General features: G+C 38.7%; 1 protein-coding gene across 2 annotated transcripts; it reads left to right on the top strand.

Moving 5' to 3' along the window:
- Window positions 1-2,828: 2,828 nt before the first annotated feature.
- On the top strand, window positions 2,829-19,081 carry bend5 (BEN domain containing 5). 2 transcript variants are annotated; one of them, XM_015008898.2, is made up of 6 exons: window positions 2,829-3,220; window positions 4,162-4,292; window positions 6,063-6,558; window positions 8,938-9,086; window positions 12,624-12,837; window positions 12,951-19,081. In XM_015008898.2, exons 1-6 carry the CDS (start codon window positions 3,037-3,039, stop codon window positions 13,145-13,147), a joined length of 1,371 nt encoding a protein of 456 aa, XP_014864384.1. In that variant the 5' UTR covers window positions 2,829-3,036; the 3' UTR covers window positions 13,148-19,081. The 2 variants fall into 2 exon arrangements, with proteins under 2 accessions (XP_014864384.1, XP_014864457.1); XM_015008971.2 differs by lacking the exon at window positions 2,829-3,220 and adding an exon at window positions 3,236-3,401.
- The last annotated feature ends 478 nt before the right edge of the window (window positions 19,082-19,559 follow it).

Here is a 19,559-nt window from a genome sequence, read left to right as displayed (position 1 = left end):
AAATTCACATTTACATCATGTTTGTTATCTTATCGTTGAATACGCTGCATAACTCACATTACTTGGTCCGTTTAGATTGGGTTGAATTTCAAATTTCACCCTTTCTACCCTTGATTCAGCATGTGACTGTGTGTGTGAGTGACTGAATGCAGTGTAAAGTGATTTGAGGTCCTCTGGACTTGATGAAAAAAATAAAGCGCTATACAAGCGCAAGCCGTTTACCATTTAACGTAGCCTTTGTAATTTTGTTGTACTTACAGGAAGTCTTGCTTCTATAGAATGACATTAAAAACGTTTTTATTATTTTTTATTCATAAACACCAAAAGGCTCCCTAATTTCTGCAAAACTGTATGAAATGTTGTTTTCTTACAGTTCTAGATGTCGAGTAAAAATTATTCAATAAACCTGGAGTCGTATGAAGGAGGACCTCTCAGTTCGTTAACACTATTTGAAAAATACAAAAAATAAATATATACACCTTCTGTGATTGTAATTGAATGTGTTCAGTTCTAAAACTTCAACTAAATGACCACTGCTCAACACAACCTAAACTGCATAAATAAATAATACATTTAGAGTAATTAAATCAACATTTTGGTTTTGTTTTTGAAACTCTCTTGTACATCTGACTCTTGGACCTGTTACACAGCACAGTGAACAAACATCACGAGGAAGTTGGCATTTGAAAGTGGAATAATCATAACTGAATAAATGCCTGAAACCACAAAACACATATCAGAGAAAGGCAGAAAAAAAAACTCTATATTGTTCTGCATCAGTTGCTTTTCAATTACAGCAGCCGAAGCAGAACGAAATTGTTAGTGTCATTTATCGACTGTGGTGCCCTCTATTAGAGTAACAACTGAGAGAAATCCATCCTGTTGTAGAAACCACCTGGCTGTCTTACAATAACAAAGAGTTCATCTCTGTCAGCTGTCTTTAAGTGTTTTGCGTGTGATACAAGGGACAGATGAGGAGCAGGGGCCACATGAATGAACATAGGGACCGATCACATCTAACTGGGCAGGCGATCATGCTGGGAACTTTTCTCACTGAAGTTCCATCACATGGTACCCTTAGAAGACAAACTGAGAGGTAATTGGTGTCCAGAGAGATTATTTTGAATGACTCCTGAGTTTCAAATGTCCTCTCTGATCACTACAATTGTTTGATGTGTTTAGAGAGGACATTTTATCAAAATTTCAGCTGGTTTCGTACGCAGCACCACAATTGGTTCTAAATCATGGGGTTTCTGCCGTTTGGAAAAGCTTGGAATTATATTTGAGCATTTTTATGTCCATAACTAAAACTAGCAAAAGCTAATTATATGTTTAACATAATTGTATGTTTGTATTTCCTAAAATTATTGCTCATTGTATTATCTAAAAAAATTCAAATGTGCATTTCTATACAAATCTAAGTTTAACCCACATGGGTTCATTGATCATTATGCTGAAAACCTGCAGACAAATGCAGTTATATAAAAATAAAAAGAGTCATTTTACTACTTTTATTGCTTCGGACTTATTGGACATATCTGCAGTTCTTAAACTGGGTCCACTTTAGTTGGGAAACAAAACATAAAAACTTTTCTGACTTTTTACTATCTGTATTTGATTAAGAAAACAAAACAAAACAAAAACAAAGTCTGGTTCTAATTTTTCTTTAAAGGGTTTATAACAGGGGTGGGCAATCCATGTCCTCAATAGCCGGTGTCCTGCAACTCTTAGATGTCTCCCTGGTCTAACACATTTGAATCCAACAGCTGAATCACCTCCTAAGAGTAGTCTAGTTCTCCAGAGTCCTGCTAGCGACCTCATTATTTGACTCGGGTGTGTTGAAGTTGAGACGCATCTAAAAGTTGCAGGAGACCGGAGGCCTGGAGTTGCCCACCCCTGGATAATGTCTAAGCAAAATGAAGCAGTAAAACAGCCCCAAATTAAAGGTCAACTTGGAATCTGAGTAGCCATCATCTGTTCACCATTATCTAGGTGTAAACAAGATAATAATAATAATAATAATAATAATAATAATAGTAATTAATAAAACATATTCTGTCAATGGTGTTTTCTAATGCTGGATTTTTCATAAAGTGTTGCACTGCTTCTCTTTCCCCCATTTGATGTTGGGTAAACACAATGGCTTACTTACAAATCCATAGTATTCTGGTGAATAAGCACTTTAAAATTTCTGTGATTAGCGCTTATTTTGTAGCTGTTGGGTCATTTTTTATTTTTTATTTTTATGTTTTCAGATAAAATTAAAAGTGTGGACATTTTTGGTAATAAATGTTCTCATCAGAAACATCAGAAATGAATGAAAACAAAAAAGCTACATTTTCTTTTCTTTTAGAAATTAATTTTAAAAGAAAAATTAGTAGCTTTTAAAAATTAAAGCTATTAAAATAAGTTGTTTCTTAGTAAAACAGATTGTCACTTATTTATTTATTTGTTCATTTCACTCCACCTTGTGTGTGTATTTTTTTGTCTCACCTCACATGCAGTAAAAACATAAAAAGTGAAATATTTCTCCTCATCCAAACTCATTAGATATGTTTTACTTGATCTTTTTTGTCCATTATTTGTTTTGTGGTTAAAAAATAAACTGGGGAGGACTTTTTGAAACATAATATAACAATTTTATTAATTCAAATTTTGTCCAAGTTTTACAAGATAAAAGGAAACGGCTTGTACTACAATTACAATTTGGTATTTGGAAATAAAAAATAGTGGCATTTTTACCTCATGTTATAATATGGTGAGAATCTCATACTTTATCCTAGAAAATGATGTCGTTTTGAAAGAAATATTTGTGGGAATCCTAGAATTAGCGAACACAACAAACGTATACAGGTTCTCTAAGATTAAAGGTATGTCTACTACTTTTGCCTTGATCTACCCTGGTGATGTGGACCAGGCAAGAGTAGCCGAGCGCCGACACCATCCCCAACCCCCCATGAGTGTATTTTTTTTTTAATACTTTGTGAGGAAAACTGTCAACCATATCCAAAGTGCAGGACCAAAGAGAACTAAATAATGTATGCTTTTGTTAGGTTCTTTGAAGACGATATGTGCTACGCGTTACCCGTTTCAACCATCGAAGATTTCAGACCTCTGCACAGAACAGATTTTGATAATCAGAAGGTGTATCTGGTTCACAGAACTGAGGAGAATGGCTGCGCAGGCCAGCCGTGCGAAGCACAGATCCTTGCCCTTGCAGGTAAGTTACTCCTCCTGACACCCGGACGACATCGGGTTTAATGCTCGTTTTATCTGACGGAACAACTAACGATGCCGTGCGTGTGGGTGGCAGAGCTGTCAAAGCGAGTGTTTTCGGTGGATCCGTCAGAACGTGATCAGCTGGAATCTGACAGCAACAACAACGTCCTCCGCTCTAGCTAGTAAGACATGCTAGTAATGTTTGCTAACTTCAGGAGGCTGTGATAGCTTGTCGGTGCTTTGCAGGTTTTTATTCGTGTAGCCCCTCGTTCTGTTGTTAATCTGTTCTTCTTCTGTAAATGATAATTAGTGGTTTATGTGGGTGTTATTCAACGCCGTCTAGCCAAAGCAATTGTTTACACCAGGAAGCTAACTCTGCTAGCTTACGCTAGCATGCTAACTAGGAGACGCCGAATGAAAGCGGACATGGTGGTATCACCATATTATGAACGCATTCATTCATCTGTCATTTTATGAGAGCTCCCGTGTGGATTTGTGACGGCCCGAAAGCTTTTGTGATGCGGTTAGCCTGTTAGCTGCTGTGGCTTTGTGCGGTGCTGCAGTCATTTCCGTGTGACACGTCTATCCATCAAGTCAGCATGACAAAGTCCTGTCAGTTTGGAAACATAATGATAACGTGAGAGCAGTACAAGCGAAACGTTATCCTGCTCTAGTAAAATTATATTTACACACAGTCGTTTTTTCTTTTGCATTAGAAGTTTAGCTGCGTCCTTAATCCTGAAAGTGAACTGCATGGGCTACGAGATGAGAACAATGTCAAAGCTCATACCGCAGTCCACCGAAAAGCTTCCCCTGTATACCGCTGAAGTTTGTTTTGTGAGGTCAAAATAAGGGGACAAAGCAACGTTGGGGTTATTTTTATTTTTTTTGATAGACTACTTTCATTGTAAATATATGCAACTTTTCTAAACGACATTGCAGATACAGTAGAAGAATTTGAAGACAGTATAATCCAAAAGAAGATGAAAATTCCCAAGATGTCCATCAGGAATTCAGGAAAGTCTATCGAGAACAATTTCGGAGAAGAGAGATTACCCCTGAGGCATAAAAAGGTAGGCAAAACCTGTATAAACTGGCTGATTTGCATTGCATCAAATGTTTTTGTAGATGAATAATTCATGTATTTATACCAGGTGATTTATTAGAAACGAGAGCATATAGTTTTGTCCTTATTACGCACTTCCAGTATAAACCTATAAGTCTTAAAGCATTAAGATAATGAAATATGAGAACTATTATTTAGTCAGATTCTAGTTAATTATCACTCTTCACCTAATGAGTTTTTAAGTCATGCCTGATGTTTACATATTTGACATTGCCATATGTCTTTCTTCCATTTGTGTTTTGATGATTTAATATTACATTTCCATAAACTTGGCTGACATCCAAAATCCCCTACGCTATTTTTACCATATGGTGGATTAACACAAATTCAGCACTCTGGACAGCTGCCCTTTCACCGGCAAATCCGCTGAGCGGCTCATCACAGAACTCGGTGACTCCTCTCCTCTGGTCCTACTGAGATCTGCAGTCAAAACAAACAGATTGCAGGCTCTCCCATGTCTCTGTATAGGCTGATGTGGATTTGTCATTTTTCCTATACGTCCTATGTTTTAAATTACATTAAAACCTTAACTTCACAAAAGTATGTTATGTTTCTAGGCTTGACCACATTGGATATTGAGAGCATAAAATATGCAATATGCAGTTTTTATTGGCTAAGATATTTTTTTTTTTTTTTTTTTAAGAAATGTTTCAATTCTGGTATTTTGGGAAAGTGGAGATTCACAACAAATCTCATCTCAAAGCACTTTATGAAAAAAAAATTCTCATGTTACCTACTGGACTTCTTGAGGAAGCTAAGATCCTTTAAGGTTTGCAGCAAGATACTGCATATCTTCTGTAAGTCTGTTGAGAGCATCATCTCTTCTGCAGTCATCTGTTGAGGTGGAAGCATCAGAGCCAGGGACCTAAAAGGCTCAACAATCTGATAAAGAAAGCTGGTTCTGTTCTGGTGACTCTGGAACCTCTGGAGATGATGATGCAGCAAAGGATTTTACATAAAATCAAGAAAAGTATGGACAACCCTGACCACCCTCTTTATGAGACTGTCTTAGAAAAACAGAGCAGAGCTTTTGTAAAAGAATATTTTAGTAATCGAGTACTCTATAGATCATTTTTACGATTAATCGAGAAATCGTCTCTCGCTCTCTGCGCTAAATAATAAGACATAATTTAACGAAGCTCCGAGGTAGATACATTTTCCTAGAGGAATTTTAGTAATCGAGGTACTTGAATCATTCGAGAAATCGTTACAGCCCTGACACAGAGTATCTTTAGTCAGAGGCTTCTTCAAATTCACTGCAATACAAACCGCTACAGGAGGTCTTTCCTGCCCACAGCCATCGCACAATCTGCAATAACTCTTTGAAGAATTTTGAGTTACAAAAACATTTAATTTCCCTTTGGGATCAATAAAGTATTTTGGATTTTGACTATAAACACCTGGTATGTAGCTGAGTGATAAGGATGCTAAAGCACAGGGAGATCAGTGGGGACAAAATGGTGATGGAAAACGCACAGGAGGAAGAAAAATCTGGATAATCAAAATACAAAACATATATATTGCAGAGTCGGGATTTTCTAAAGTCATCCACCTCTAGTATAACCCAGTTCTTATATCGGACATGACCTCTGTTTGAGGTTTAGGATTGCACTTGGGTCATTACAGTTTCATATCTCTCATGCTCGGTTTGCTTTTGGTCGCAGTTGAAATGCCCTGTATCTGTCCCATGCCTTTTCTGACCTGCTATTTCGTGTAGGCCCTGTCTCAAGACCATGGAAAGCCCCTCTCTAACTCCTCCAAGAGCCTCGCCGCAGTAGTGGCTCGCCTGGAACGAAACGCTGCCAACTCCTATATGGAAGGCGAAGAGGACTTGGATGAGGACCGGCTGGCCGAGGAGGGAGAGGACGCAGATGACGAAGAGGAAGAAATGGAGGCAGAGCATCGGCAACATCATCACCATCACCATCACCATCATCACCAGCAGCAGCAACATTTGGAGGTGGACACGCATTGCGTGTCGGAGGTGGTGGCGGCAGTCGTTCCGAGGGTTCTGTACGAGGAGCTGGTTCACAGCTACAGGCAGCAGGAGGAGGAGATGAGGAGACTGCAGCAGGAGCTGGAGAGAACCCGCAGGCAGCTGGTGCAGCAGGCCAAGAAGCTGAAGGAATACGGCAGCTTGTTGACTGAAGTCAAAGAACTGAGGGACTTCAACAGGAGGCTGCAGGACGTGCTCCTCATGAGACTCGGCAGCGGTGAGAAAACAAGAGCATGCACCCGGACACACAGCCGTCCATCCACAACATGTGGTACTCTGACGATTTATGGTTTTGTCAGAAAAGTTAACGTAGCTCTTATTGGAAAATGTTTGTCAAACTCAGACGAACGCATTCTTAGTTTGTGTTGAGAAGCTAATTCTGACTTTTAAGGCAGATGATGGATGGATGTGCAGTTTGGTTTGTTCTGCAGGAAGGTACTGGCAGTCTGCTACATTGATGACAGGTTTTCAACTTGACTTGGGGAATTAAAAATAAATTATACGATAGCACAAAGAGAAGAGCATTAACAAGTTATTTATGGAGGACCAGTTCTTTATATCCCAAAAATGAATGGATTTTGGATTCTATTTTGATAAACATGTGGTTACTTTTAGTCTAGCAATAAGTTATTTTCTGATTGGATAGAAGATGGACATCTCTGACAAGATAAGATGAAGCACCTGGGGTATCACTGTGGAAAGAATAATTTATTTTCTAACTAAAAATGCCATGTATTCATACCCTTCGCAATAATCACTGGAAAAGCCTTTATTAGCCATTAAATTAACTAAATGCCCTAATTACTGACCATCTTTCTGCAGGTCTCCATTATTATCTTTGACCATTAATCTTTTTCAATGAGCTCCAGGTCTCTAATCTTTAGTGCCTTTCACGTTTTCCTTATTGGAATCGTTAATACTTTTTCCTCAGCTAACAGTTTCTTCACCACTTAAGTTTTGTGTTTTGGGTCACCAAGACAAAGCTTCTTTGCAGGCCAGCTGATGATGATGATGATGATGATGATGATGTTGTAGGAGTCTTCCTTTTTATGATGTTTTACTTTGGTTAGATTCCCATTTGCTGAAAAACACACTCAACGTTTTGTGTTCCCACCACCAAGCTTGTTTCTTGGGTTTGATTGCTTCTCCTTTGTCAAGGCTACATTATCGTGCACAGACAATAATATTTTTGCTTCATCTGACTATAAAAAAAAAAAAAAAAAAAAGTTTTGTGTTGCTCTCTCAGAGAACCAGGATCGTGTTTGGTCTGTCGCTGTGGAGTCCAGCAGCATACAGTGTATCTGCTAGGTGTCTGTTTTTTGAGATGCTTTGGCCCACATCCTTCTGGAGGCCTGTGATGGTGATGCAGGGTGGTAATTTTTTTTACGCTGTGGCCTCTGTACATACACAGTCCTTTGAGTTGTGAGCAGCCACAGGTCCTCACTGAGCCACTGCAGAGAAATGCTGTTTGAAGAAAACAGCTGTTCCTAATATGCCGTGTAATTACTGGGCTTTAGAACAACAAAGACTATTCAGAGTTGTGAAGAACATTTTCACACACACTCGCAATGTGCAGTGGCTATGAATACTTTCAGCCATGCTCTCTTTTTTTTTTTTTATAAATTAAGTCTTGCTGTAATTTACTGCATATTGTAATACTACATTTGAATGAAAATCTACATTATTTCCAGTCAGAAAGAAAACATGTTGGTCAAATTAAGATCACGTTAAATCTAATTCTGGTTTGAAAAATTAGTTTTAGCTGCAAGTATTTTTTTGTCAAAACCACTTCAGGTTGTTGAAGGGCCTGCTCTCACTGTGACAATGTGTTAAGACATGGAAAGTAAGAACTGGCTGTTGAGAAATTATTGAAAAGCAGCACTCATCTATTTAAAATACTTTATAAAAAACATAATTAATTTGTATTTTGTTTTGTTACAAAACATTCATCAAGAGTCCCGTAGTTGTCGAGCTGAGACTTCAATAAGTTGATTCGCTTAAGTTTTAATATTTGTTATTTACCTGTGCGCGACATTTAGCTGAGTGAAAAACGAACTTAAAAAATACTTGTTTCAAATAGATTTTATTTGCTTCAATTATCACAAGCCTGCACAGGGCACTTCTTTAAGTTTTAAGTGAAATATTTATGTAAGATAAGACTTGCACCAAAAGATTTTAAAATGGACTTGGGAGTATTAGTGGTGTCATAAAGCAGCGTGCAAAGCTAAGCTGGTGTCTAGATTAGACTCCCTGCAGATGCAAACAGAAGCTGGTTGGACCATCTAATGGTTCGGCTACAGATTAGAGCGCCCTGGGAGTCTGTCGGTCCAGGAATAAAGTGCATCGTTGACTGATATTAAAACTCATCAGCTGCACTGGAGCTTAGCGTGGCCAGCTACCAGCACAGCTTAGCTACTGTGTCAGGCCACGGGGTAGCCCAGAACAAGAACAGGAAACAAACAAACAAAACGCGCCGTTCCAGCTGCACCAAAACTTCATTCTTCATATTTACTTAACCACCAGGAAATGGCTGATGGCTGGAAATGAAGATCCAGTGATTGTCTCTGTGGTGTTGAATGTCACCTTTGTCTCCTAGAGCCTATGCACGACAATGGCACTCAGACAATCAAGGCTGAAGTGGTCGAACCTATAGTTGAGGCCCAGGAGACGTGCAGGGAAGAAGCTAACACAAGTTCAAGCTACTCGCCCTCACCCAGAACGGTGTACACCTGCAACGATGGGAAGGTGAGTCTGACTGGGCCAGAAATTTATTTCAGCACTTTAATCGTTACCTTGGTGCCACCTGTAAAGGTTTATGTTTCCATCTAATCATAAATTAATCTAATCTTTTACAAGGAATTAGAATGTTCTGTGTAAAACGTCTTGTTTTTAGTTGTCTGGTCACCGGTCTCCTACATTCATAATTTGGAACGAGGAAGACGTCGTACAAGCAGTGCTGTGTTTTTCAGTGAGATAATTAAACCCATCTGAATAAGAATATACTTGCATAAATTATTTATTTAATTTATCATATGTATTGAATATTTCATATTTGTGATGTATTGTAAATGTATGTGCGTGTCACTCATGAATTTAACCAATCGAAGCCAGAGGCTGAAGCTGATATGACTCTAGTGAAGCTACTTGGTCTGAAGTGGACTTAACTCTGCTGGTATGAATTTAGATGTTATGCACCAAAGTTACGTGGAACCCTGCAGAAAATTATCCATAAGATCACTTAAGAAATACTGAATGAATAGGATTATTCAGAATTTAATTAGCTTAAGATCCAATTTCTAGTTTTAAATTTTATTAATTGTGAATAAATTATTTTTTTTTAGGTTGATTTATTCAGTTTTAGTTTCCATCTGGACAACTTTGGCACTCCAAAAGTCTGACTTCAGTGAAGCCGTGGTTTGTTTGCCCCAAAAGTTGAACATGACTCTAACTACCCCTAACAACTTTCCCTTCTTGATTTGGCATTCTTGCCCATTTGCTTGTGCGTGACCGTAGAAAGCGGGCTGATTTCTGCAGGAAACGCTGCATTCCCTGTTAACAACCACAAACTGTGCAACATGCTGTCGTCGCTGATCAGTCCTTTCCCCTTTGCTGCCCTGTCCTAGCAGGTAAACAAGGTTGAGAAGATTATTATTGTTCCTGCAAGCCCAGCCAACATCATCAGTGTTTATTAGCCTGTTAGGGTTCTTTACTTCCCCCCACTGCTGTAACTCAACCAGCCGCCCCGTCTCTGATGATGGGAGGGGAAGCACGAGGGGGGCACTACAAGCTCTTGGGTCCGTGGCCACTTCAAGCGTGAAGAACACTTGCAAATTAGAACGCTCCTACATCAGGGAACCCATATTAATTATTTGCACGAGAAGACTTTAAAGTGACTGACAGGTTAGGCCTAGTGAGAGTGCAAAGGGAGGTTAGGAAAGGAAAGGAGGAGGGGTAGATGGTGAGAAAGAGATAAACGAGAGCAAAAGGCCTGGGAGGATGAAAACGGGCTTGTCTAACTTAAGGCCAGTAAAAAGCTTGTCTGCTGGCTTGCAGCCTGAAGCACATTAGCCTCACCGGGAAAAGCTTTTTGGACTCTGGCCTAAAGACTTTACAGTGATAAGAGAATGGAGAAGGAAAACAGACACACATTTGCCCCCTGCTGCATTAGCTCACCTTTAAGACCAAGTCAGTCACCCGGGCCTGGCAATCGGCTTTTGCCGTTTTGCAGTGATTTATTCGACGTTCACTCGCATTGTGTGGAGCGCGACAGGCTAAGTGATATTGTAGGTAATCAAAGCTGCGACCTCTGACCTGAGTTTGTTTACTTTATAGCAGGTGAAATTGGCCTCCCTTTAAAGCAGTCTGGTCTGCATTACCCACAGCAACTTTAGTGCTGCACAGATCAAGTAGCAGAACTCTTAAAGCATTTAGCATTGACTTGATGTTGTTGTTCACCATTTCTAATTCAAGTTTTGTGCGGGGCTCAAATGATTTATAGTGTAATTGTAAAGGTGAAGTTTTTGATTCACTGTTTGGTTTAATAACAGATAACAATGAGCTAATACATTTAAAGTCGTTTTGATTGTACATTAAACAGAAGTAGCAGTTGTACCCAACTATGTATCAGAATGACAGCAATAGGTTTTAAATTTGGCAACATATAACAGATGAGGTGCATGTGTTGCAAGTTTAAATGTATTTATTTGTAGGTTGGACTTATTGTTTACAAGTACCCCATAGTTTTAACCAAACTATTACTCTTTAAAACCATAACTAGCCTTCGATACGAGAGGCATGTCATAAAATACATCAAGTTGCTGATACTCTGGAAGCTGGACTGTATCACAGTGGATTTATTTGAGGCCGGCGTTTCAACATCAGCTCAGACTCTGCTCTCCAGGATTCTTCAGGGCTGATTTCTCTTACTGGGATTAGTGCCACTCGAAGAATTACAAACGAGTGTTGGGCCAACAACAGGACAACACACTTATCATCGCTGCTTCACTGGTCCATCTTGTTTAATGCTGTAACCTGAGCTGATACCAAACCCTTATAGATTTTAAATTGGTCACACATCCAGCCTTCTCAGTTTCTCAGTCTGAAGAAATACTTGGAAGTGGCATTTATTTTAAAACATATGGGGTCTGTCAATGGCGGTTGCAGCATTTTCTTTTCATTTCAAAGAAAGGTAAAAATCATTACTAGACTGAAGTGAGGGGGAAAAATGAAGTGATGTCTTTATAGGAACTGCAATGTTGGGGTCACATGGCTTTCTGCTGCAAATAGGCATAACAACATGTGTTGGCACAATGATCGTTAGCATAAAGCAGCTTCAAGTATTCAAACCATTGGACATTTATTTATGTCATAACTCTGCACTAAGATGTTTATAATGGATTAAAACGAAATAGTACATTGCTATGAATTGAAGATAAACTGATACTAAGTTTACAACACATTTTCCAAACAAAAATCCAATATTTATTCAGGCTCTCTGAGTCAATACTTTCTATAACCAACTTTTTATCTTGAAGAAAAGCTGGTGCAAATATTCACAGAAAATTTCAAGCTCAGACGGATCAGATTTTATGCAGCTGCAAACGAGTCTTTTCAACAGATTTGTAAACTGGTGTAGGTTTGGAGTTTGACACCATCTTCCTGTAGATTTGGTGTACAGTATTTGTGGTAGTCTGCCCCAGTCTCCATTCTTTTCCAGCCTCTAACACGTTTTCTTCCAGAATTGCTCTGTACTTTATACCATCCATTTTCCCATCAACTGTGACTAGCATTCATGTCCATGCTAAAGAAAGATACCCGCCATAGCAAGATGCTGCCACCACCTTGTTTCATGAGAATCAAAGATTTGATATGATTTACAGCTTAGCTCTGTTTAAATTCACCCTGACCCGTCTGTGTTTATTTATCCCAGCAAACCTCTGAAATCTCCATAGAGCAGCTTTTTTACTGATTAAGTGCTTTTTGAGAGCTGTTGGTAGCAGCAAATTTATTTCAGGTTATTGGAGTAATGGGGGCTGAAAACTAATGCACTTCACACTTTTTAGATGTTTATCTGTAACATTTTTTTGTATCCTTTTCTTTCCAGTGAAAATGTATGACTGCTTTGCTTGAAACTTTTAAAAAGTGCATCATAATTGTGCGTTTGCTGTTTTTAATTCTCCCGTTCACCAAAAACAAACCCAGCATGACTGTAATTGCTGCTGCCAATGACGACATTCATTCAGTGTTTACTTAAAATCCGCTTTTTACATATGTTGTCTCCAGGTACATCTGGGGGGTGGGATCTGGGTGGAGGAAGAGAAATGGCACCAGCTTCAGAGGACCCAAGGAGATTCAAAGTTCACAAAGAACCTCGCTGTAATGATTTGGGGTACTGAAACCCTTAAAAACCGTAGTGTCACAGGTGTGGCCACTAAAAAGAAGAAAGACGCCCTGCCCAAACCTCCACTGTCTCCCAGCAAGCTGAAAATAGTCAGAGGTAAGCTCAGTTAAAGTCTTAACTTTGAATTTCGTTATTTAGCAGACATTAAAAAATAAGATGAGGGTCTTCTCATCGGATGCACTGACCCGCTTTACTCGCTCCTTCCCCAGAGTGTCTCTACGACCGAGTGTCTCAAGAAACGGCCGACAGCGCTGAGATCACGCAGAGATTGTCCAAAGTGAACAAATATATCTGTGAAAAGATCATGGACATCAACAAGTCCATCAAGAACGAGGAGCGACGGGAGTCCAAGCTGCTAATCAGACAGACGGTTAAGATGGAGAACTTCACCTACGATGGCATATAGTGATCAACTGTCACGTCAGCGCCTTCTGCCCCGCGTGGTCCGCAGGATGTTTAGGGGACTTGCTATGGGAGGGTTGGGGACTGCTGTCACTGTTCCAGAAGCTGTCATATTTCTTTCACACAGGTCCTATCCCACCTCCCTGTAGGTCGAGCGTCACGTTTATCATTTCCTTTATTGGCTGCCAGGCAGCTTTACCCACCAGCACATGAAATAGTTTGACGTGAGTTGGAGTGAGTGGGTTTTTTTATAAGCTTTACCAATGCATTGGAATGGAGGTGTGTGCATATGTGTCGAGAGAGCGAGATTAGATGTGATAGTTTAATTTATTGTTCTGTGTCAGAACATCATTTTGAGTCCTGGAACTTTTAAAAAGTAAGAGATTATTCCTGTAGGTAGTCTTCTGATGCTGTATAATTGACGATGCTTGCTAACGCCGGGTCTTATACTGTTGGGGATCGGAGTGTCGGTACGAAATGCAAAGAATGGGACGTCAGGGTCTCGAATGCACAAGTCTTAATTAGTAACAGCCATATGACGGTTTGCTCCAAGAGATTACCTTTGAATGTGTGCTGTCTCTTAACTCCTTTAACACATCTGCTCATGAGAAGAGGGCTTAGAGAGGGTTGTTGGAAAGAATGACTCCAACCTCTGAGTCAGTAAAGCTACATTTTACTTCTTTTTTTTTAACCTTACATGTTAACTAACGTATGAGGACATGAAAGGATTGAAATATATTTAAGAGATGCACCAGTCAGATTTTTTCTCACCCAACACCAATTTTAGTTTACCCGTTTTCCAAAACATAGTAGAGAAAACATCGAGCTGCAGGTTCTTTGACAGAGATAATTGTTTTGAATCCAACTAAAAATGTCAGGTTTTTTTTTCCCATTTAAGCTTGTCATATTCCCCTACTCTCCGTATGATTTTAAATAAATTCAAACTGAACCAAAGAAGCCGATGTTGGGGTGATGCATTTGTAGGCCAAAATCAGAGTTTTTAGTTTGGGTAAACTTAATGAACAAGCAAAAAAAAATCTGATTTTTCAGTATCTAACTTTGGGGTTAAATAAAAAGTGTTCAATTCTGATTCTTCACCTGTTTATTGGTGCATCGCCAATATTTCTGCGTCAGTCTTAGTCATTTGAATAAACTTGAGTCTAGAGTCGTTGCGGTACAGGCATGTTGATGCCTTGAAAGGCCTTAAATGGATTCGGCAATCTCCAGGGACATATATGTCTCTGGGTTTTTATTTTTTTATTTTAAAAGTAAGCTGTGATTGTAAATGTTTTGTGAGCTGAAGTGATGAAGCTTCACCTGCACTTTGCCGTGAGAATGTAAGAGTTGGCCAGGTACTATTATTATGTGTGGTTTGCACCATTCGATTGAGGTGAACCAGACTAGCGGCCAGGTGAAAGTCAGAGCACAGCTCTGCGCTGTCCAGGTCATCTTGTGAAAGCTGTGGGTAAAGCTGTCTGAGGCACTATTTTGCTTTTCTTTCTTTCTTTTGTTTTTTTTTTTTTTTTTTTCAAGGTTGTCTGGCCCTGCTGAATCCCATCCTAACCCTTTCTTCTTTTTAGTCACACCACTGGGGAAAATAGTAAGGTTGCTCCAGTGACAATTTCCTCTGAGCTATGCCATCAAAAGTTTTCAAATGTTCTTTTATCGTGTATGTTTATATATATATATATATATATATATATATATATATATATATATATATATATATATATATATATATATATATATATATATATAGGATTTTTCTCTCCTGTTATATTGTTTTGATCTGAAACGGTTTGTGTGGCTGTCTGCAGGCTGGAACTAAATGCTGCAGATTGAAATCTCAACTGTGACCTAGCTGTGGCTAACTGTGAATCTGCTGCAGAGCTGCCCATCAAACCTTCATCCTCTTCACACTCGTAATTCCTGGATGTCTCTCAGTTTATTTCTTCCCATTTTTCTTCTCGTTTTTACCGTTTGTCTGTCTTGGTTTGTGTCATATCACAACTTCATATCAGCCTTTCGTTAAGCTACTTTATGTTCCAAATAGCATAGAAACAGATGCATATGTTTGCCACCAAATTTGGTGACATATTTTGGTTAGTCGTATCACAGTTTAAAGGTTCTGATCATATTTGATGCAGTGTTTTCCATGTTGTGTTTCGTATCCATCTGTTTCCTGTTTTTTTTTGTTTGTTTTTTTACTTTGTTTTTTATATGATTCATTGGCTTTAAGCTAGTTGTTGTATCCAAATGTTGATCAGTTGAGTCTACCAACAGAAAACAAATCCACCTCATTCATAGCCAAAGTTATCCCATAGGAACAAGACAGAGAACGGGTTTATTTCAGAGCCTATAGATTAGAACAACATTGTGATATTTGGTAAATCTCACTTTAAATCAGTGAAAATCTCTATTCTTAAACTGTCGGGCTCTTAAATATCAAGATGCAGTAATTATCAGCTCATATGTTTTACATTGAATGCACTTTAAATTTTACTGCAATTTCTTCCATTTTAAACCATTGTTTGTCATGATAGTTTTATGTTTGGGCCTGACTGTCATTTTTTATTCTCATGAAGCACCTTATGACATTTTGGTTTCTATTTCATATCATCAAAACAAAATTGAGTTATTGGAATGACTCTGGCAAAGCTATCGCCCCATAATAAGCTTGGTAAGTTCAACGTTTAGTTGTAAGATTTATTAGGTCTGCAGATTCGTAAAAATTGACGTTGAGACTGGAATCAGCTACTCCATTATTTCCTACTGGATATTAAGCCGCGACCTTGGCAGACTGCCAAGCAACAAATAAGTTGGTTTAAAACAGCAATGTCCAGTTTAAATACTTGACCTTTGACATGTTTAAGATGACTGGAAATCGTGCTTTAGCTTAACACATCTACATGCTGTTCACATGTACAAATATTACTTGTATAGAGTTCCAATGGAGTATTTTTTACAACTGAGTTGTAACTGTGAGGACTGAATGATGAAGCTGATAAAAGTTGGATGCAGACTGAGGAATCAGCTGGGTTTGCACAAAAAAATGGCCCATCCAAAGGTACTGGGGCTTAGTGAATAACAAAGTCACGCAATGGTGACGATTGTCTTTTTTTTTTTTTTTTTTTTGTAAACCAGAGTCCCCTTTTTTGTTTTGTTTTATTCTATGTACAAAGTAAGATGCGGTTCACATGTTGGAGCGTGTATTGAAAATACTTGCAATTTAAAAGGAACAAAAAAAAAAAGAAAGCTTTCTGCTGTGCAAAGCCACCTTACTGAAATTCAGATGCGTTGTTGTGTACTGTGTTTGTGTTTCTTTGTTGTTCGATGCCAAAAGAGGGCGTGGTTGTAACGATGCTTAAAGAGAGCATTTATAGAGCTATTACATCATCGTTTTGAAAGACTGGTTTCCTGGAGAGAGATTAAAACCTATAATCCCTTAACTAAAACCATCTTCAGTGGATGAAAGCTGTACCATCGCAGATTTAGCCTAATCTGCGATGACACGGCCAATCTGACAATAGAGTACCAGAAGTTTTGGCAGCCGACTCGTAAACGTACCGTGCATATTACACAACCTGGAATAGAGAGTCGTGGCTATTTTAGGCCAGTTTGACTCTGCAACACAACACACCACCATAGCAGCAGTTGTAGGAAGGAAACCTGCTGGATATGATCCTCTTCTTGTGCCACTTCTTGTTCCTTACTCACCTGCTTTATGGCTCACGCTGTGAATACCCGTCAGGAGCTTCTCAAAACGATGGGGCTTTGTTTTACTTTTTCATAGTTCGATTGAGGAAAGAGTGATCCGGGTTTTTAAGCTTCACTCTGTTGAGCAAGATGGATATCTTGCAGTTTGCAGAGCCATACTGTTAACCAGACATATTACTGTTTGAGCCTCAGATACAATATAAAACAAAACAAAAAAAAAATACAAAGATATACATTGTTAAGCATATATTTTTCTTAAAGGTATCAGTAACTTTGTATACGATCCACAAACCGGTTCTACTTCATCCAACTTCACCGTCCTACCTCATTGTTACTCTGGTGTTTGTCAGTAAATGTATACTATATGTGTGTATATTAGTAAAAAAACAAAGAAATCTATAGGAAAAGGTATAGCTGGTGACTCTCAACATGTACAGCGTATAAAACACCTCAATACACAAATATCATTCTTAAGCAAAATCCGTTTTCTTATCCGCTTAAAGATGCTGCTGTAAAGGGGGTTTCTGTGTGAGGGGGCTGTCTCTGAATATATATATATATATGGATATAAATCTTTGCTCTTTGCTATGTTGTGCAGTTGATCGATGGTTGTGTTCTGTCTCTGTATTGCAATCTGAGATTTTTACTGGTTGACGGTGCTACCAGCAAACGGTTTGAGAAAAACAAAAACTGATCTACCGGACCTCAAATGGTGCTGTTTTTCTATGTTTTTAATCGTCATACGGCTCTGTGTTATTCAGGTGTGTTAACCGCCGCTATCCCCTCAACTAATCAAAATCCTGAAGCCAAAATGTTTTTGCAAGGCTGGTAACCCTGCTATTACTGTATCAAAAATATATGCTATCCATCCAAATATTGTAGATAGTAGTAATATTCTCAGTTTCAGAAGTACCTCAGAAGTTGTTCATTTTAAGTGGGTGCATCTGCTTCTGTCAGTTTCCTTTTGTTGACGTGTGTTTTTTGTTTCCAGAAATATGCATTTCTACTGGTTAGATCAGGTTATCTTCATACAGTAGATGGTACATGGTTAAGGGAGCAGTGTGCGTTACAGTAGCAAAGGCCCTCGGCAAAACCATATTCCACTTGGGTCAACCTTGCATTGTGTATCAGGGTCCATTTGTATTCAAGGTTTTTACCACACCCATATAAACAGGAATTAGGAATGTGTAAAGAAAAACATAAATGGGGCTTTATCACACTTGTTTTGTTTACTTTGTCAGTCATAACGGTTGATTTTTCCTTCACTTTCTCTGTATTTCTCTGTGTATCTTTGTAAATGCTTTCCTTCAGTTTTATATCTCTGGATCTTCTCTTCGCAGAAAGTGCTTTACATCCTCTTATATCCTGTTTCCCCCCCTCCTCCCCCGACCCGCTGCGCTTCAGTGTTTGTTTTCTGCGCCAAAAGTGTTTGAGACACGTTAGTACACGTTTGGTTTCTGTCTTCTTAAACTTAACTTTGTCATGCTGACGCCTCTCTACTGTGAGTAACGCGTGTTCTTAGACAGCTGGTTTTCAAGGAAGCACTTTTAAGCCATTCTTTGGACTGTTTTATAACGGTTAGCAGTGAGCTTTCCTCCGGCCTGCGGGGAGAGTTGAGCCCAGGGAGAGTTGTGTTTGTAGTTCCTATGCAGGTGTAGAATAACTAACCAGGTACCACATCACTGTTGGGATGGAGGGCCAACCACCGAGGTAAAGAGCAGGAGAGAACTGAATGTGTCTGCACAGCCTTGAGATTGAGTCAAATAGGACAATGGCGATATGACAAATCTGTACTGAACTATTATTACGTTTAAGCTCTTTAATTTGAATTAAACTGAGCTACACAGGGCTGCTTGGTATACCTATCTGTAGAATTTAATGCATTGCAGTTGTAGTTGGGGAAAGACAGGGTTTCTACTTTATGGAGTATTTATTGTTGGTATAATAATGTGAAAAAAAAAAATCTCAAAACTCTTACAGTAAACACTTCCTCTACCCTATTGTAGCCTCCCAGTGGCAAACCACATTTACAGGAAATCTTATAAATATAAACGATAGAGTGTACATGTCTTCGCTAAACCGGCCACACCTCTGCTATGCGAGCAACTCTTTGACGCTTAGCATCCTGTTCTGTGTTTTTTCTCTTGCTGCATTCAGGAACACCTGTTTAAATGTATAGATAAACAGAAATAAATCAAGACTTTTATTCTATCAGCACAAACCTCTCGTCTTGCTTTTTGTGTGCTTCATTTCCTGCCACAGAGTTTAGGCTTGTTTTGCCTGTTGTTCTGTTAATGGTACAATTATTTAGCTCAAAATGTTACTAAAGTTAATTTTATTCCTTTTCATTCCTGCTTTGTTCTACTGCAAATAGAATAGAGGCAACAATTAATCATAGGGCCAACACATAAAACATTGTCTTCTGAGGTTTTGTAACCTCACATGCATCGTTTTTCACTTTGTGTAGAAGCCAGAAATTAAATACCTTGCAATTGTATTCATACTCTTTTATCTTTTCCACTTTTTGTTACATTACCACCACAAACTAAAGTATTTTATTGGGATGTTATGCAATACAAGACAAAGTTGTAGATAAATGTCAAGTGGAAGGAAAAATATGTGGTTTCACAGATGAAAAAATTGTGCCATGCATTTGTGTTTAACCAGTTTTACTCTAATTTAATTGGTAAATATAACCT

Source organism: Poecilia mexicana, unplaced genomic scaffold, assembly GCF_051168715.1.
Source record: "Poecilia mexicana isolate PSO_F unplaced genomic scaffold, ASM5116871v1 scaffold_4, whole genome shotgun sequence".
Taxonomy (NCBI): Eukaryota; Metazoa; Chordata; class Actinopteri; order Cyprinodontiformes; family Poeciliidae; genus Poecilia; species Poecilia mexicana.
This window is presented reverse-complemented; position numbering and strand designations above follow the sequence as displayed.

Bases quoted from the DNA above. Each gene is read 5' to 3' on its own strand.
- bend5 (XM_015008898.2), top strand. From the start codon at position 3,037: ATGTATGCTTTTGTTAGGTTCTTTGAAGACGATATGTGCTACGCGTTA. The intron at 6,559-8,937 runs GTGAGAAAACAA...TTTGTCTCCTAG, and splicing joins CCTCATGAGACTCGGCAGCG to AGCCTATGCACGACAATGGC. The intron at 9,087-12,623 runs GTGAGTCTGACT...TGTTGTCTCCAG, and splicing joins ACACCTGCAACGATGGGAAG to GTACATCTGGGGGGTGGGAT.